Source organism: Balaenoptera acutorostrata, chromosome 6 (assembly GCF_949987535.1).
Source record: "Balaenoptera acutorostrata chromosome 6, mBalAcu1.1, whole genome shotgun sequence".
NCBI classification, from domain to species: Eukaryota; Metazoa; Chordata; class Mammalia; order Artiodactyla; family Balaenopteridae; genus Balaenoptera; species Balaenoptera acutorostrata.
The window spans coordinates 25630368-25650560 of NC_080069.1; the positions used below are offsets into that span (position 1 = coordinate 25630368).

Consider the following 20193-nt stretch of genomic DNA (forward strand, 5'->3'; position numbering starts at 1 on the left):
CAAAAAACTCAATGCCGTTTCTTTTTATGGCTGAGTAATATTCCATTGTATGTATGTGCCACATCTTCTTTAGCCATTCATCTGTTGATGGACACTTAGGTTGCTTCCATGTCCTGGCTATTGTAAATAGAGCTGCAATGAACATTGTGGTACATGACTCTTGTTGAATTATGGTTTTCTCAGGGTATATGCCCAGTAGTGGGATTGCTGGGTCATATGGTAGTTCTGTTTTTAGTTTTTTAAGGAACCTCCATACTGTTCTCCACAGTGGCTGTATCAATTTACATTTCCACGAACAGTGCAACAGGGCACCCTTTTCTCCACACCCTCTCTAGCATTTATTGTTTGTAGATTTTTTTGATGATGGCCATTCTGACCGGTGTGAGGTGATACCTCACTGAAGTTTTGATTTGCATTTCTCTAATGATTAGTGATGTTGAGTATCCTTTCATGTGTTTGTTCGCAATTTGTATATCTTCTTTGGAGAAATGCCTATTTAGGTCTTCTGCCCATTTTTGGATTCAGTTGTTCGGTTTTTTTGATATTGAGCTGCATGAGCTGCTTGTAAATTGTGGAGATTAATCTTTTGTCAGTTGCTTCATTTGCAAATATTTTCTCTCATTCTGAGTGTTGTCTTTTCGTCTTGTTTATGTTTTCCTTTGCTGTGCAAAAGCTTTGAAGTTTCATTAGGTCCCATTTGGGTTTTTTTTGTCTTTATTTCCATTTCTCTAGTAGATGGGTCAAAAAGGATCTTGCTGTGATTTATGTCAAAGAGTGTTCCGCCTATGTTTTCCTCTAAGAGTTTTATAGTGTCTGGCCTTACATTTAGGTCTTTAATCCATTTTGAGTTTACTTTTGTGTATGGTGTTAGGGAGTATTCTAATTTCATTCTTTTACATGTAGCTGTCCAGTTTTCCCAGCACCACTTATTGAAGAGGCCATCTTTTCTCCATTGTATATTCTTGTCTCCTCAAGTTTCAGATTGAAGAACTTTTAACAACTTTTTTATAAACTCCTTCAGCTTTTGTTTGTCTGTGAAAATTCTGTCTCTCCAATTCTAAAGGACAAGTTTGCTGGATACAGTATTCTTGGCAGTTTTTTTTTCTTTGCACACTTTGAATATATCATTCCTATCCCTTATGGGCTGCAATATTTTTTGCTGAAAAATCTGTTAATCTTATGAGGATTCCCATGTATTAGACAAGTGGCTTTTCTGTTCTTGCTTTTACGATTCTGTCTTTATCTGCTGAAAATTTCATTATAGTGTGTCTATGTGTAGATCTCTTTGGATTAATCTTCTTTGGAAGTTTTTGGGCTTCCTCGATCTGGGTATCTCTTTCTTTCCCCACATTAGGGAAGTTTTTAGCATTATTTCTTTGAATATGCTTTCTGCCCTTTCTTTCCTTCTCTTTCTTGAAGACCTGTAACGCATATATTGATCCACTTACTGGTGTCCCTTATGTGATCTTCACATTTTTCTGTTCTTCTTTCTTTTTGCTCTTTTGATTAGATGACTTCCACTGCCTTGTCTGATTCTTTCTTCCATTTGGCCTAGTCTGCTTGTGAAGCCCTGTATTGAATTTTTCGGTTCATTTATTCTTGAAATCTATGATTTCTGTTTCGTACTTCTTAATATTTTCTGTCTCTTTGTTGAAACTCACACTTTGTTCATGCTTTATTCTCCTGACGTCAGTAAGCATCTTTATTACGATTATTTTGAACTCCCTGTTGGGTAATTCACTTATATCCACTTCGTTAAGGTCAGCTCCTAGAGATCTGTTTATTTGTTTGAAACATCCCCGTTTCTTTACTTTCTTTGACTCTCTGTGTTGGTTTTTGTATAAAACAGCCACTTTTCCCAGTTTTGACAGATTGGCCTTGTGTAGGATATGAACCTCCTTAATCAGCCTGGCCTGGTTGTTGAAATCATTGTCTTTGTTCTTAGTGACTTCCAGTAGTTGAGGGTGTTCCAAGACCCATCAGTGTCCTCAAAGATGTGGTTAATGCTCATATGCCTGTGTAGGCTTCTGGACAACTGCCAGTTGCCTGCTGCTTTAACTCCCTGATGCAGGTGAATTGGAAGCCCAGTTATCAGGCAGGAGTTGGAAAAGTCAGAATATGACATATGCCGGGTAGCCCCTATGAAGAAGAATCCAGAGCTGGAAGAGTTTTTTCTTCCTCACTCTGTGCTGAGCCAAGGGAAATAGTTGCTCTGAATGCTTCTCTGTCCAAGTAAAACAGCCTTTGTTTTTAGTGGTCCCAGGGACTCATGAAGGCTGAGCCCTTTCAGCTCCCAGAGCTAGGTGAATTGGGGGCTAGTCCCTTAGGTGGCAGTTGAAAACTGGTGTGCTAGAGGTGTGGACAAGCTCCTTTCAGGAGAGAAGATAAAAATTTGGTCTTACTTGGAGCTGGGAGAGATAGCAGGGGACATGTCCACCAGGTTTACCAGGCTCACAAAAGGATCCCAGTGAGCTTCCACATGCTGACTAACTGGAAGCCAGAACCACAGGCAGCAGCTAGGAAAATATACAACTTCCTTCCAGGGAGAAACTGGGAGATGGGCATTATTTTGTCATCTCCCTCCATGCTGGGTCTGGGTGTATAGCTACAGGGAATCCTCATGCATCCATTTAAAAACTGCTTCTTTGTTTGCTATAGTACTGTGGTGCTCAGGAATGCAAGCCCAGTTGACTTTCAGAGGCAGGTTATTTTGGGGTCCATCCCTCAGGTGGCAGTTTTAAAAGTCAGGGTTCTAAATGTGTAGACAAGCTCCCTCCAGGGACATGCAGGAGATTTGGCTTTATTGTTGAAGGAAGCTGGGGGGAGAGAGCAGGGTAAGTACCCACTGGCTCTTTGGGGCTCTAGGCAGGATTCCAGTCAGCTGAAATGCAAGCTGATTAGAAGCTGGGCCCTCAGACAGTAGCTGGGAAAGTATGTAGTCCAACACCCTCCAGGAAGAAATTGGGAGATAAGCATTTGTGTGTGTTCCCTCTGCTCTGAGCTTGGGGAGATAGCCAGAGGGAGTGCTCAAGCACCTTGTAAAAACTGCTTATTTGTTTGCTCTAATACCATGGGACTTGTGAAGGGAAGCCCGTTTGGCTCTCAGAGCTAGATGATTTGGGGGCCCATCCCTCAGGCGGCAGCCTTAAAATTTGGGACATTAGAAATGTGGTGCAAACAGTGCGCTAATTGGGAAGAGGCTAGGAGTTGGTGGTTTCAGAAAGATTATAAGGCGCTGTTCTTGGGTGGGGTTTATAGTAAGAGTGTGTCTCATCCTTTCCTACACATTTCCTTGTGGGTATTTTCTCAGTTTCCCAATGTGTAGGAGTCACTAAAGTTAGTTTCTTGATATCTTTCAGAGGGAATTGATCTGTGTGTAGCTGTATATTCAGTGCATCCATGGAAGGAGGGAAATTCAGGAGTCTCTTCTGTGTCCATCTTGAGGTACCTGTTGATCTTTTCTAATAACCGACTCCTGGTTTCATTGACTGTCCATATTGTTTTTCTGTTTTGTTTATGTATGCTGTAATATTTATTATTTTTCCCACCTGCTGGCCTTGGGTTAAGTTTTTTCTACTTCCTTAAGGAAGATGTTCGATTGTGGATATGAGATCTTTATTCTTTTTTAAATGTAAGCCTTTACAGGTATAAATTTCCCTCTCATCACTGCTTGTGCTCCATCCCGTAAGTTTTGGTATTTTGTATTTTTTTTCTTTGGTCTCAAGGTATTTTGTAGTTTCTCTTGTAATTTCTTCCTCGACCCATTGGTTGTTTAAAAGCGTGCTGTTTAATTTCCACATGTTTGTGAATTTTCGTTTCCCTTGTGTTACTGATTTCCACTTTTATTCCGTTGTGATAGAAAAAGATTCATTGTGTGATTGCAATAGTTTTAATTTTTATTAAGAATTGTTTTGTGGCCTAACATATGGCCTATTCTGGAAATGTTACATGTACACTTGAGAAAAATCTATAATTTACTGTCTTTGGGTAGAGAGCTGTGTATATATGTGTGTGTTAGGTCCATTTGGTTGATACTGTGGTTTAAGTCTTCTGTTTCCTTCCTGATCTTCTGTGTGGTTGTTCTCTCCCATTTCTGAATGAAGGCTATCAAAGTCTCCAACTCTTACTGTTTCTCCCTTCCATCAATGTTTGTTTCATCTGTTAAGGAGCTCTGTGTTTTAGTGTGGGTCTATTTGATTTCACCCTACAGTTCGTTTAACTTGTATTTTTATATCCAAGTATTTCACAGCTTGGGAAGTTTTTGTCCATTATTCCTTCAGACGAGGTTTCCGCTGTTTTCTCACTCTTTTTTCTTCCTGGATTCCCATAATGTCTTCTTTTTTGGATTCCCATAATTCCATTAGGGTCTGTTCACGTCTCTTCATTCATTTTCCTTTTTGCTCTGAGAACTAATAATTTCAAGTGATTTGTCTTCAACTTTGCTGATGCCTTCCTCTGCCTGTTGCAGTCTGCTTTTGAACCCCTCTTGTGAAATATTCAATTTACACTTTTAGCTCCACATTTGCTTTTTTAAAATAAATTGTCTCTTTGTTGATATTCTCACTTTGTTGATATATCACCTTCCTGACTTCCTAGGCAGTTGTTTTCAAGAGTTCATCTAGCAACTCTGAAGCCTGTGTTTCTTTTTTTTTTTTTTAATTAACTTATTTATTTATGGTTGTGGTGGGTCTTCGTTTCTGTGCGAGGGCTTTCTCTAGTTGTGGCAAGTGGGGACCACTCTTCATCGCGGTGCGCGGGCCTCTCACTGTCGCGGCCTCTCCTGTCGCGGAGCACAGGCTCCAGACGCGCAGGCTCAGTAATTGTGGCTCACGGGCCCAGCTGTTCTGCGGCATGTGGGATCTTCCCAGACCAGGGCTCGAACCCGTGTCCCCTGCATTAGCAGGCAGATTCTCAACCACTGCGCCACCATGGAAGCCCCTGAAGCCTGTGTTTCTTTAGTGTCACTTTCTAGAGATTTATTATGTTCCTTTGAATGGGCCACATTTCCCTGTTTTTTCTGTATTTTGTGAGTTTTTGTCAAAAATTGCATATTGAACAAAACAGCCACCTCTCCCAGCCTTGTAGACTGGATACTTGCAGAGGAAAACCTTCACTAATCAGCCTGGTGTAAAGACTTCAGGTCGTCTCCGATCTTTTATGAGGATGTGCCTTCACTGGGCCTGTGTGTAAAGCCCAGCTTCAAGCCCCTAATTCTGCCACACACACAGCTGTTTTTAATTGTTTCATTTCTCCAAGAGCCTCACCCCTGGCTTCTTGGCCCTTAAATGTTCTGTTGTATTCCTCTGTCAATAATCTCTGCCCTCCAGGTGTGTGCAGGTCTACAGTTGCCATGAAGTTTTCATGGGCCATTGAATCCATCATTGCTTTCACAGCCACCAATCTGATATACAAAATATTCCACTATTCCTATCTCAGCTCTGAGTCATGTGAGACAGAAATCAGACTCTCAGACATTGCCTGGCATGCCACACATTGCAATCAAGTTGCACTCTTTTACTTTTCTCCCAATGGAGGACCAGTAATTGGGCAGCTTTCACTCTACTGCACCATATTGAGCCAGGAATGGGTTAGGATAAGAGTGAGCAAAAATGTCACGAAATTTGCTCTCATTTTGAGAGTGACTCTTTCTTTACTGGGCATTCACTTTGTTGCTTCAGATTACTGGCTGGTTTCTAGAGCTCCCACAAAGCTATTTGTATTCTATTGTTTAGTTCAGAGTTTTCATGGGGTTACATACCTGGAGCTTCCTATTCTGCCATCTTACCTATATCACTGCTGTCCTTCATTTTTGGAAGATGGTTTTACCAGATATAGAATTCTTGGTGAACAGTGTTTTTCTTTCAACACGTGAATATGAAATCCACCAGCCTTCTCCCTTGACGCTTTCAAAATTCTCTTTGTTGTTAGTTTTTGCAATTTTAATATAGTGTTTTTGTGTAGATCTCCTGTTGGAGTTCATTGAGTTTCTTGGATATGTACTTTCATGTATTTTATCATATTTGAGGAGTTTGGGACAATTATCTCTTCAAATATTTTCCCTGACTTTCTATCCCTTTCTCTCCATGTGGGATTCCTATTATGGATATGTTGTCATACTTGATGATGTCTTGTAGGTCTTTTACGTTCTGCTCGTTATTCTTCACTCTTTCCTCTTTCCACCCCTCAGAGTGGATAGTCTCAATCAGTTCTTCTTCAAATGTGCCAATTCTTTATTCTGCCTGCTTAAATCTGCTAATGAATCCCCCTAATGACTTTCTTATTTCAGTTGTGGCACTTTTCAACTCTAGAATATATATTTGATTCCTTTTTGTAATTTCTTTCTCTTTATTAGTATTCATCGCTTGGTGAGGCACCATTTTCCTGATTTCCTTTAGTTCTTTGTCCAAAATTTCATTTAGTTCTATGGGAATATTTAAGAGAGTGATTTAAAGTCTTTTTATGCCTGGACAATGTGTATATGTGTATGTCCACATTGTGTGGACAATGTGTATGTATATATACACACACACACAGACACATATATATAAATATATATATATATGTATATATACATTTTTTTCCTCATTCATGGATCATACTTTGTTGTTTATTTTCATACCTCATAACTCTTTGTTGAAAATTTATATGTTAAATAACATAAAGTAGAAATTCCGGAAATCAGATTCTCCCTTCCCATCAGGATTTTCTGTTACAGCTGTTTGTTGCTGTTGGTGGTGGTGATGGTGGTGGTGGTGGTATTGCTCCTGTTTGTTGAAATCTAGATTGCATTTGGGAAGATGTAATGGTTGTTACAGGTTGGAAGGAAGCTTTATGATATGAGAAGCCTATACCATTTTTTTGTGACTTTATTTTAAATTAATATAAAATGGTGTTGGTTTTTTTTGGATGTATTTTTATGTTCCATGCTACTAACGTTTAGGATTCAAACATTTGACAAAAGTGTATTTAGGACTTTTCATAAGTATTTGATGGAGAGTATTCAGTGGTGATATTTTGTTTCTTGTATATACATGGGTCTCTTTCTGGGCTCTCTATTTTGTTCCGTTGGTCTATATGTTTGTATTTAACCCAGTACTATTCTGTTTTAATTACTGTAGCTTGGTAATATGTTTTGAAAGCAGGAAGTGTGATCCCTTGAGCTTTATTCTTCGAAAGATTGTTTTGGCTATTTGGGCTCTTTTGTGGTTCCCTATGAATTTTTGGATTGCTTTTTCTATTTCTGTATTGAACACCATTGGGATTTTAATAGGGACTTCATTGAATCTGTGGACCACTATGGTAGTATGTACATTCTAAAAATAGTAACCATGAACATGGGATGTCTTTCCATATTATCAGTGTCTTCTTTAATTTTCCTCATCATTGTTTACACTTTTCAGTGTACAGGTCTTTCACCTCTAGTTAAGTTTACTTCTAAGTATTGTATTCTTTGTACTGAAGTTGATAATGGGTTTGTTTTCTTAATTTACTTTTCAGATTTTCAGTAATCTTAGTTGTAATTTTTTCCCTTTCATTACTTTAAATATGTCCTGCCACTCTCTTCTGGCTTGCAGAGTTTCTGCTGAAAGATCAGCTGTTAACCTTATGGGGATTCCCTTGTATGTTATTTGTTGCTTTTCCCTTGCTGCTTTTAATATATTTTCTTTGTATTTAGTTTTTGTTAGTTTGATTAATACGTGTCTCAGCATGTTTCTCCTTGGGTTTATCCTGTATGGGACTCTCTGCACTTCCTTGCCTTGATTGACTCTTTCCTTTCCCATGTTAGGGAAGTTTTCAACTATCATCTCTTCAAATATTTTCTTCTGAAAATATTTCTTTTTCTTTTTCTCTTCTTTTTCTGGGACCTTTATAATTCGAATGTTGGTGCGTTTAATGTTGTCCCAGAGCTCTCTGAGACTATCCGCAATTCTTTTTATTCTTTTTTTTTTATTCTGCTCTGTGACAGATATTTCTACTATTTTATCTTCCAGGTCACTTATCCGTTCTTCTGCCTCAGTTATTCTGGTATTGATTCCTTCTAGAGAATTTTTAATTTCATTTATTGTGTTGTTCATCATTGTTTGCTCCTGAGTTCTTCTAGGTTCTTGTTAAACGTTTCTTGTATTTTCTCTATTCTATTTCCAAGATTTTGGATATCTTTACTATCATTACTCTGAATTGTTTTTCAGTTACACTGCCTATATCCTCTTCATTTTGTACTTTACTCTTTCATCTCCTGCATATTTCTCTGTCTTCTCATTTTGTTTAACTTACTGTGTTTAGGGTCTCCTTTTCACGGGCTGTAGATTCGTAGTTCCCATTGTTTTTGATGTCTGCCCCTAGTGGCTAAGGTTGGTTCAGTGGGTTGTGTAGGTTTCCTGGTGGAGGGGACTGGTGCCTGTGTTCTGGTGGATAAGGCTGGATCTTGTCTTTCTGGTGGGCAGGGCCACGTCTGGTGGTGTTTTGGGGTGTCTGTGAACTCAGTATGATTTTAGGCAGCCTCTCTCCTAATGGGTGGGGTTGTGTTCCTGTCTTGCTAGTTGTTTGGCATGGGGCGTCCAGCACTTGAGCTTGCCGGCCATTGGGTGGAGCTGGGTCTTAGAATTGAGACAGAAGCTCTGGGAGAGCTCTCGCTGATTTATATTACGTGGGTCTGGGAGGCCTCGGGTGGAGCAATGTCCTGAAATCGGCTCTCCCACCTCGGAGGCTTAGGCCTGACACCAGGCAGGAGCACCAAGACCCTGTCAGCCACATGGCTCAGAAGGAAAGGGAGAAAAAAAAGAAAGAAAAAATAAATAAAATTAAGTAATTAAAATAAAAAATATATAAAAAGAATAAGAGAGCACCTGAATCAATAAACAAATCCACCAATGATAACAAGCGCTAAAAACTAAACTAAGATAAATATAAAAATCAGAAACAAATCAGTCGCAGACAGCAAAACCCAAGTGTACAGTTGCTTCCAAAGTCCACCTCATCAATTTGGGACAATTTGTTGTCTATTCAGGTATACCACAAATGCAGGGTACATCAAGTTGATTGTGGGCATTTAATCTGGTGCTCCTGAGGCTGCATGGAGAAATTTCCCTTTCTCTTCTTTGTTTGCACAGCTCCTGGGGTTCAGCTTTGGTTTTGGTCCCATCTCCGCATGTAGATCACCCTCAGGCATCTGTTCCCCACCCAGACAGGAGGGGTTAAAGCAGCGGCTGATTAGGCCACTCTTGCTCACTCAGGCTGGTGGGAAGGAGGGGTATGGTAGTCATAACTGGAATGTGGGGTGAGCCTCTGGTAGCAGAGGCTGGCATGACATTGTACTAACCTGAGGCATGCCGTGTGTTCTCCCAGGGAAGTTGTCCCTGGATCAAGGGACTTTGGCAGTGGTGGGCTCCACAGGCTCTCAGGGTTGGGGGCGTGTGTTGATAGTGACCTGTGCTTGCACATAGGATTCTTGGTGGCAGCAGCATCAGTGTTAGCATTTCATGCCTGTCTCTGGGGTTCGAGCTGATAGCCACAGCTCGCTCCCGTCTCTGGAACTTGCTTAGGCAGTGCTCTGCCTTCTGTGGGCACACAGGGAAGGAACCTCTCTCCTCGTGCACCCCGAAACAATGGTCTCTTGCCTCTTCGGCAGGTCCAGACTTTTTTTCCTGTCTCCCTCCCAGCTAGCGGTGGTGCACCAGCCCCCTTCAGGCTGTGTTCACACAGCCAACCCCAGTCCTCTCCCTGGGATCTGACCTCTGAAGCTGGAGCCTCAGCTCCCAGCCCCCACCTGCCCTGGTGGGTGAGCAGACAAGCCTCTCAGGCTGGTGAGTGCTGGTCAGCACTGATCCACTGTGCGGGAATCTCTCCGCTTTGCCCTCAGCACCTCTGTTGCTGTGCTCTCCTCCGTGGCTCCGAAGTTTCCCCCGCCCATCCCCTGTCTCTGCCAGTGAAGGGGCTTCCTAGTGCGTGGAAACTTTTCCTCCTTCACAGCTCTCTCCCAGAGGTGCAGGTCCCGTCCCTATTCTTTTGTCTCTGTTTTTTCTTTTTTCTTTTGCTCTACCCAGGTATCTGGGGATTTTCTTGCCTTTTGGGAAATCTGAGGTCTTCTGCCAGCGTTCAGTAGATGTTCTGTAGGGGTTGTTCCACATGTAGATGTAGTTTTGATATATTTGTGGGTAGGAAGTTGATCTCCACCTCTTACTCCTCCGCCATCTTGAAGGTCCCCCCCGATCTTGGCTTCTTTGTACAAACAATTTTTTTTCCTCCAGCTGCTTTTAATATTTTATATTTATCACTGGTTTTGATCAATTTGTTTGTGATGTGCCTTAGTGTAGCTTTATGTTTCTTATACTTGAGATCACTAAGCTTCATGGATGTATGGATTTACAGTTTGAAAAACTTTCACTCATTATTTCTTTCAATTTTCTCCCCTACTCCCTCACACTCCTGTAAGAACTCCAATTACATATTTATCTGACCACTTGAAATTGTTGTACCATTTGCTGTTCATTGCTAATTTTTCCTCTGTTTTTTTCCTGTCTTTTCTGTAGAAATGTATAATGTGCTGTTTAATCCCATCCATTTTATTTTTTATATCAAGCATTGTAGTTTTTATCTACATCTAGAAGTTCAATTTGAATCTTTTGTTTTATCTCTCATGCTTGTACTTAACTTTTTGAATCTATGGAATACAGGGATAATGACTGTATGGAATACAGTGCTAATGACTGTATTAATACCCTTCTAACACCTGTGTCAGATTAGCAACAATTTAAAAAAAATTTTTTTTCCAGACATGCCATGTGGCTTGTGGGATTTTAGTTCCTGACCAGGGATCGAACCCAGGTCCTCCGCAGGGAGAGCATGGAGTCCCAACAACTGGTCTACCAGGGAATTCCCAGATTAGCAACAGTCTTAACTGATTTATTTTGTTCCTCATGGGTCCCATTTTCTTGTTAAATCTGGTCATTTTTAATTGGATTCCAGACTTGCTGGGTGGTGGATATTTTGTAGACATATAAATATTCTTGAGCTTGGTTCTGAGATGTATTTCTGTCATTTGTAACCTGTTTGATCTTTTTGTGTTTTGCCATTAAGATTCGTTAAGTGAGATGAGAGGAAGGCTCATCTTTGGTCTATCTTATACTGAACCAAGGGCCAGCCATGACCAAGCACCTCCACCTAAGGGAGCAGCACCCATTTCGTCAGGACTTTCTGCCAGGTAGGGACATACTCCCTTGCTCTCTTGCTGTGACTCCATCTAATAGGCTCCCCACACCAACCCTGAACACAAACCCAAGAGCAGAGTAGAGGGATTTTTATTTCTTTTTCCCTGCTGTCAATCCGGCATCTGGAAGACCAGGTGTCACACGACAGGTTATAAGAATTACAAAGAATCAATAATAAATACACAGAAAAGATATTTTATATATATTATGTATATAGTATATGATTATATATACTTTATCTCTATTATTAATCTTTATGTTAAAGTCTATTATGACTTATTTAATATAGCTCCACCAGACTTTTTGTGCTCATTATGTTTAATTCATTATAAGGTGTATAGGTTTGCTAGGTCTGCCATAACAACAAAGTGTAGACTGGGTGTTTAAGCAAGAGAAATGTATTTTCTTACAGTTTGAGAGGCTAGAAATTCATAATCAAGGTGTCAGTAAATTGGTTTCTTCTGTGGCATCTCTGCTTGGCTTGCAGATGGTCTCAAGCCAAGGAGAGATGAAATATATTTGACATATAACATTGAAATATATTTGACATATTTTAATTGAAATATATTTCAATTTTAATTGAAATATATGACATATAATATTGTGTAAATTTAAGGTGTAAAACATGTTGATTTGGTAGATTTAGGTATCGTAATATGATTGCCATTGTAGTGACAATTAGCACCTTGATCATGTCATGTAATTATCATTTCTTTTTGGTGATTGTGATAATTAAGATCTAGTCTTTTAGCAAGTTTGATGACTATAATACAATACTGTTGTTTATATTCACTATATCGTGCTTGAGATCTCTGGGACTTTTTTAGTGTTGCCCTCTTATTGTGTCTTCATATGGTCTTTCTTCTGTATGTATGCATTCCTTGTGTCTCCTTGTGTAGCCAAAGCTTCTTATAAGAACACCAGGTAGAATGGATTAGAGCTTACCTTCACAGCCTCATTTTAATGTAATTACTTCTTGGAAGGCTCTAACTCTGAATATAGTTACATTCTAAGGTACTCAGGGTTAGGGCTTCAACATATTGATTTGAGGGGTTGGGCACAATTCAGCCCATAATAGAAGTACAAATAATGATAAATGTTGAAAATCAGTGGCTTGTCATTATGTGCATGAATATCCAAGATCATTAACATTAAAACTAGTTGAAAAAATAAATCAGAGAATAAAGCAAAAAACATTGTTACTATATCAAAACCAACAACTTTCCCATGTGCAAATAAATACATATTATACCATATGTGAAAATGTTTCATTTACTATAAGAATCCAGTTGAAAGAACTGAATCAATGTTTGCCTATATGTATATCTATATATAGAAAACTATTAAACTACATAAGGGATCTAAAGGAGAGTGAGATATACAGTGGCCAGAAGTATATTATTGGCAGACTGGATAATGTCATTATTTTACCATTGTAACAATATTATGTCTCACTTCAATTCATAAGTATGATGCTAATCAGAACCTCAGCATGATTATTTTTAGAGATTTGGCCCTAGAAAGTTATACTGTTTCTCTTGATGAAGAGCTTGTGAGAATAGCTAGGGAAATTCTGAAAATTGAGTCAAAAGATATGATTACCATAGTTAAATCTATAAGAAAGCTAAAGTAATGAACACATTGTGTAAATGGTGCATTGATAGATAGACCAAGGGAACAACAACAACAAAACTCTATCAATAGATCCAAATATATAATGGAATTTTATATGTAATATAAGTTGGTTTTCAGAATAATACAAAGGACTCTGGTCTCAGAACCTATTTGTATAAAAAATTTGGAACTTGTAACTCTCACACATACAGTAAGATAATGCCCAATGGAAATATGTAGATGTAAATCATCTATTCGATTAGCCTCTGTAATAACTATTTATCAAAGAACAGTGAAATCCTGTATTGGAATAGGGATGAGGGGAGTGGAACTCTCATGTAATGTGACCCAAATGCCCTTCTTGACCAAACTTCAGTCAGGTTCCTCTAAACCCTCTTTTAGACTAAGCCCTGACCTTAGCATTCCATATCCATCCCATCCTTGACAGGGGTACACAGTCCAGTTTTAGCAAGAATCCTGCTAAGTCAGTTTAGATAGAATCTTCATCCTTGAGCCTCATCCCTCACCTTTGACATCTAAGCACTTGGCCTCTCTTTAGCAAGAATCTCGTTAGGTCAGGTTAGTAAGAATCCCTTTACTTTTGAAGTCTCCTTCTAGTCATTTTCCATCCACATATTCCCTCACTTTGCTCATCAGCTATAAGTCCCCAGCTTTCTTTGCTGTATTTGGAGTTAAGTCTGATCTCTCTGCCCTATTGTAATTTTCTTGAAAAAAGTCTTACTGTTTTACTAAGTGTCAGAAAGGCTTTTTCTTTCACAAATCCTAGTGGGAGTATAAATTAGCATAGCTTCTTTGATGGCCTATTGTTAACATCTACCAACTTTTACGTATCTATTTTAATTTAGCAATTGTATATTTTGGAATTTGTATTGCAGAAATAATGCAAATATGCAAAGAAGTATAGACACAAATATTTACTGCATATTTACAATAATGAAATTTGGAAACAAACTAAACATCCATGTAAAAGGTTTTTATTAAGTAAATCATATACCCCTCCAATAAAATATCATGCAGCCAAGAAAAAGTATGATGTATGTATGGTCAGGCCACTCAAAATGCCTGTTCTCTTGCTCTTTGTACATCTCCTGCTTGACCAGTGCTTGCTTCACCTACACCCTACTCAGAAGAGTAACCTTCCTGCATACTTGCCCCATGCCCCAGCCAATGACTGTTCTAGCTTTAGAGCAGAACATCGCCACGCTGATAGCTTATCAAAGGGACGGTGAGAATCATGTAGCTCTGTTGGTTTCCCTGGTAACTGATGAACCAATCTGAGGTCAATTCCCCCTATAACTGGTATCTTCCCCCCAACCCCTGCTAGGGAAGACTACTGCCACGTCCTTCCTGTGGTCTGCTGCACAGGGTGGGATGTCACTCAAGGACCACACTTCAGACATGTAAGATCCTCCATCCATTAAATCGTTGATGTCTCTGTCGCTGATTTTGGGCTCTTTTTTCATTCTTTCAAGCCTCTGTGTTGCAGCCCAACTATGTAGTTTTAAATAATTTGACTTGATAATATGACTACACTTTAATTGAGTCAAAATGAGTTGTAAATAAGTGGAAAAAAGAAAAGCTCCTATTTGAAAAATGTATTTGTGTAGTGGACTGCACTGAATAAAGTTGAGGCTAATGAACATTGGTTCCATTTGGGAAGGAGATGCAGAGTGGAAATTTCCTCCAATAATCCCATCAAGCACTATGCTTTTGATTAAACTGACCCTGTGTTTTTGTATAATTTAAAACAAAATGTTGAAATATATTTATATACAATAAAGAACACAGAAAATATTCCATCAAGTGTTGAAGGAATAATGATTTTTCAACAGCCTTGCTCAGGTCAGAATTGGAGGTGTATGAACAAAAAATTTGCAAACAATATTGAGTATTTTGCTAGGCCTATGTCATGAGGAGGGCCATCTGGTTTGCATAAAACAAACATGGTATGGCTGTCAGTTCATTATACTTTCATATTTACCTTTAACGTTAGGAGCTCATGGATTTTTACATAGGAAATGATTGCCAAATGCCAGTTTATGTACCTGATGCACAGTGAGGCCAAACAAACAAAATCGTCGAAGTTTGGAGCAGGTAAAGATTTATTGCAAAGACCAAGCAAGGAGAACTGGTGGCTCGTGCTCAAAAGACCTGAACTCCTGGATGATTTTTGTGGAAGAGTTTTTATAGTAAAAATTTGGGGCGAAGCCTATAGGATGTGTGACTTTTGTTGGTAATGAGGTGACTGGGTGGTGTTTAGGAATATTGTACTCAATCTGAAGTTACCATCCTCCAGCAGAGTGGGAGTTTTAGATCCTGCACATATTGTTATGCATAACAAGACACATACATAGATATTGCTATGTATATCCCTTGAGGAGGAAACAGGTCCCCGTTTTATAGCTACCCTATTGTTTTTGACTGCCCCTCCTTTGCTTCTGTATTTTCTCTTCTTCCTTATTAGTAACTGTCTGAATCTGTCCTTTGCAACTCAGCGACAACAGTCTAGGAGCTGAAACCTTTTTCCTCCAAAGAAGCAGAGGACAGGGAAAGGCTTTTGTATCCAGAAAGGCCCTGCAGCATCCTGCTTGGTTTGAAAATTGCAATAAATGAAAAAAGAAGTCTGTTCCATTATGACTAAACCAGTGAACTCACTCTTGAGAAAATATGCTATTTGTCCTTCACAAAGGATGCCCCCTTGATGCCAAGTAGGTTAATTAATGCAGAGACGGAAAATTCTATTCCATTAGGAGGATATTTTCTCGGGACTATCAGGATCTAGCAATTTGGAGAATATGATTTCAGCTACGAGCTTTCCTAGTTTTGCCCTGGGACCCAGGTATACAGATGGCCTAAGAGCCACAGTGTGGACATGATCTTGGAGAGGCAGCAGTGAGTGGTGGCATGAAGTGAGATCTTAATTCCCTGCCCAGGAATTGAACCTGGGCAGCCTGGATGAAAACCAGGAATCCTAGCCACCACACCCCCGGCTCTTGCCCCCAGTGAAAAATGCATTGCTCACGGAGGCAAAAACTGTAAAAACAGGTACAAAGTTTATTATTAGAGACATAGCACACAGAGAAACAGTTTGTTTAGTTAAGACAGAAGCAAGGCAGAGATGCACATCTGGATAGAGAGGGTGTGGGCGTCCCCCCTAATGAGGAGAAGCGCAGTAAAAAGGTGGTTAAATCATTTATACAGGGCAGTTCTTCTGGGTCTTTGTGTACCTTTGGCCAATTATCTGGTTTCTTCTTCTACACCTGACCTGCCCTAGGACCCTCCCCAATATGCCTGTGCAACTTTTTTCCAAGATGGATTTCAGCCCAGAGGCCTATGAGACGGCCTTAGCATCACACATTCTGGGGTGGTGTGCCCTCCTTTTTGACCCCCAAGGAACCTTTCTGCACATGTGCAGTGTCTCCCTTGCCCCAAGGATGGGAAATATATGACCTTTTGATCCTTGACTCAAACAAGGGTTAGCCCCTCTCTATTCCTGCCATGACTGTTATCTTAAGGTGTTCACGGGAGACAAAGCCTGGGTATTTACCCTGTTTCTGCAGTTACTTCCATTTCAGAGAGCAAACAGGAGGCTGATTTTAAATGTCTAAACTGAAGCCCATCTATCTCCTGTCTCAGCAAATGTAAACAGGAGACTAAGTTGTAAGTGTCGGAAGCCCACTTTTTCCTGCCCCATGAAATGTAAACGGGAGGTTAGTTGTGAATGCCTGGCTTGGGGCCCCTCTATCTCCTGCCTCAGACACACACCCAGTCAGGGGTCTCAGGGCACCCAGGACCCTGGGATAAGCATTTCCCCCCGTATTTCTACTCTGAAGTACTAAATTGATTGCTTGGTTCACAGTCAACCCAGGGTGCAGGGGGCCAAGGGAAATGTAGTCTTTCTCCCTCTTACTGTCTTCCTGGTCTTTAGCGGCTTCCTCTGCGCATGTGCAACGTAGGGCCCGCCTCACCCCTTCCGCTTTCATGCGCCTCGAGGTGAGAAGAACCTGGAGCTTTGGTCGTGGCAGGTGCAGGACTTGCGTGGCCTGAAGCTTCGCTGAGAGCGGCGTTCTTGTGGCGGGGGCAGAAGCGGGACGTCGCGGGACGTCTCGGGCCGTCCTCTGGCCCAGGCGGGACTGCAGTGCCCGGGTCTGGCCTGGACCTCCGCCCTGGGAAGGTGGGTGGGGCGATCCCGGTTCGGGCCTTGTGGTCTCGGGGGCCGGTGGAGCTGAGACCCGTTAGGAGAGGGGACGGTGCGTGTGGGGACGGAATGCCCGGCCCCGCCCGCATCTGACGGGGGGACGCCGGGGCGGACAGTGGGAGGGAAAGCGCGGTGGTCACGCTGGCCGTGAGCGGGCCAGAAAGCGCGGGCGGAGGGTGTGCTGGGCAGCCCTGCTCTGGAGCGGGAGAGACCCGGTCAGTTACAGCCGTGTCACCTGTACTGTGGGCGGGAGAAGTAACCTGGGGGCGAGTCAGGTCTGCAAAGGAGGCTATGAATAATGCCTGCTTCATGGCGTTGTTCTGAGAAATCTGTATGGGTCGTTTGGAAAAAGAGCCAAGTGCCAGGTACTAACCGTCGAAAAAGTGATAATGTTGTTATTTAGAAGGCACTTTGTTCTTTTCATTGGGTGGTTTACATAAGCCTCCCAATTATCTCGTGATAACGGTATGAGCATCTGCATTAGACACACGTTAAGCAAAAAGCAAATCTGAGTCTCAGGTTGGTGAGGTGGTCCTGAGTTTGAGAGGGCCGGTGACTTCTCCAGGCTTAACCGGATTGTGACAGAGCCAGGAGTCGAACAGTCGTTCATACTGTTCAGTCAATCAAAAGAAACTTATCAAGAGTCCCTTTTGAGAAACTTCAGCCCACTAGAAAGTAGTAAGTTTTAACACTTTGCCATAAAGCACCGCATCCTTTTTATTGGGCAGTCTGTGGATTCTCTAACTCAAGGGGTAAACAGTTTTGCTAGGAAAATAGATAAAGGATGCAGCCTGTGTCTCTTTTTTTTACTGTTAATTTTAATGAAGTAATGTCATCCTTTGCTGTACTTCAATCATCTGTTTTTCCATTTTTGTTTGTATTTAATTAAATCAATTTAAATCAATAGACAAAATTATTTTTACCAAATGAGAGTGGTAGGTTTAAGCCCCGTGATCATTTCAAACTGGTAGATGGACAGATGGTGTTTCCACAGGATCTTTCCCTTGCCATTTCAAGGGCTGAAGGGATGCTGTAGGGAGGCTCCTTCTCAGCTGGGCTGCTGATGTGATTGGGAGGTGAATGAATGTAGGAACTGTAAAGCAGGCCAGGTGTCCTGACAGTGTCCTTTTTCTGTCCCCCCAGCTGAATCTTCAGTCCTCTGCACCTTCCTAAACGCTACAGAAGATGAACATATCTGAGGTCAGCTCTCTATTCATTTCCCACTTTGTGGTGTGATGGATTTAACTCTTGATTTCAGATTGCTCTCAGCCTGTTTTATACATTCTTTATCAATGTAAGTTATTTTCCTTTTATGATTAGTTTGCTAAGATTTTACTTGAGTCAGGAATGTACACTCTTGAGTTATATTGAATACCTTTTTGTATGTATTGTAGTAAAGGTATAGCTTATTTTCTTTAATCTGCAAATTTTCGAGGTAGCTGAAATGGATTTTAGAATGGTAACTTACTCTTGAATTCTTGTATGGATGCTACTTGCTAATGGGTTCTAGTTTTTTGGTTTTGATTTTACATACTAAATAGTGTGATTTGTAAATAAGCATATTTTTTTATCTCTTTCTATCTCTGTGCACTTTAATTTCTTTTTCAGTCAGGCTGGGATTTAATGTGAAAGAATTCATTTATTCACTGCTAAGTATGATGTTAGTCATATGCCTTAAATAGCTTCTCATTGTCAGATCTTTTCTTTTCCTCCTATTCCTAGTGCTATAAAATTAGTGTCATTTCTTCCTTAAAAATTCACTCTAGAATTCACTACAGAAACAATGTGGACCTGAAGTTTACTTTGTCAGAATTTTTTTTTTTAAATAACAATTTTATTGAGGTACAATTCTTGTACCAAAAATTCACCCTTTTAATTTGTGCAGTGCAGTGCTTTTTTTAAACTATGTTCACAGAGATGTGGAATTATCACCACTATTTAATTTTAGAATAATTTCATCACCCTCAAAAGAAACCCTGTACTCTTTAGTAGTCACTCTCCATTCCTGCTCCCAAGCTCCTAGGAACTACTAATCTACTCCGTGTCTTTAGAGATTTGCTTATTTTGGAGGTTTCCTATAAATGGAATCACAAAATATGTACCCTTTGGTGAATGGCTTCTTTCATTTAGCATGACCTTTTTAAGGTTCATCACTGTTGTAATACGCATCAGTAATCCAGTTCAGTTTCTGGCCAAGCTAATATTTAGTTGTATGGATATATCACATTTTGTTTATCAGTTTATCAGTTGATAGACATTTGTTGTTTCTGTTTTGACTGTTATGACTGTTTTGACTGTTATGAGCAGTTGTGTAAACATTTTTGTGTGTACCCAGTTTTCCAATCTACTTTGTATATACTTAGAATGGAATTACTGGGCGATAAGGTAACTGTTCAACAAATTTAGAAACTGCCAGAACAATTTTCCAAGGCAGTGGAACTATTTTACCACCCCATCAGCAATGAATGAGGGTTACAGTTTTCCCACAACTACCATTAGTCATTGTTATTGTCTGTCTTTTTTTTAAAAGCCCTCCTGGTGAATGTGAAGTGGGATTTTATTATGGTCATGATTTGCATCTCCCTAATGTTGAGCATCTTTTCGTATTCTAATTTTTTATTGGCTGTTTGTATATATTCCTTGGAGAAATGTCTGTTCACATTCATTCTCCGTTAATAAATTGGGTTATTTGTCATTTCGTTGTTGACTTGTAAGATTTCTTATATGATTTGGGTACAAGCCTCTTTATCAGTTAAATTTTTGTAAATATTTTCTCCCATTTTGTGGGTTGCTTTCACTTTCTTCATGGAGTTCTTTGAAGCACAGAAATTTTTTATTTTGATAATATCCAGTTGGTCTATTTTTCTTTTGTTTGTTTTTGTCAAATCTAAGAAAACTTTGCCTAACCAGAAATCAAAAATATTTATTCCTCTTTTTTCCCTACATTTTTTACAATTTTAGTCTTTCCATTTAGGTCTGTTACTCATTTTGAGTTAATTTTTATAGATGGTGTGAGACAGAGGTACAACTTCATTCTTTTTTTTTTTTTTTTTTTTTTTTTAATTTTTTTTTTTTTTTTTTAATTTTTTATAGCTACTTTATTTATTTATTTTTGGCTGTGTTGGGTCTTCGGTTCGTGCGAGGGCTTTCTCT

The 20193-nt window shown here is 40.0% G+C and overlaps 1 protein-coding gene across 1 annotated transcript in view; it reads left to right on the top strand.

Moving 5' to 3' along the window:
- LOC130708400 (serine/threonine-protein kinase MRCK alpha-like) overlaps positions 1-19629 on the top strand; it is a 71449-nt gene extending 51820 nt beyond the window's left edge. The window contains exons 12-13 of the mRNA XM_057548349.1: positions 11077-11200; positions 18184-19629. Of these exons, the coding sequence (XP_057404332.1) occupies positions 11077-11200; positions 18184-18187 (128 nt within the window). The 3' untranslated portion in view covers positions 18188-19629. The remainder of the gene's footprint in view (positions 1-11076; positions 11201-18183) is intronic.
- The last annotated feature ends 564 nt before the right edge of the window (positions 19630-20193 follow it).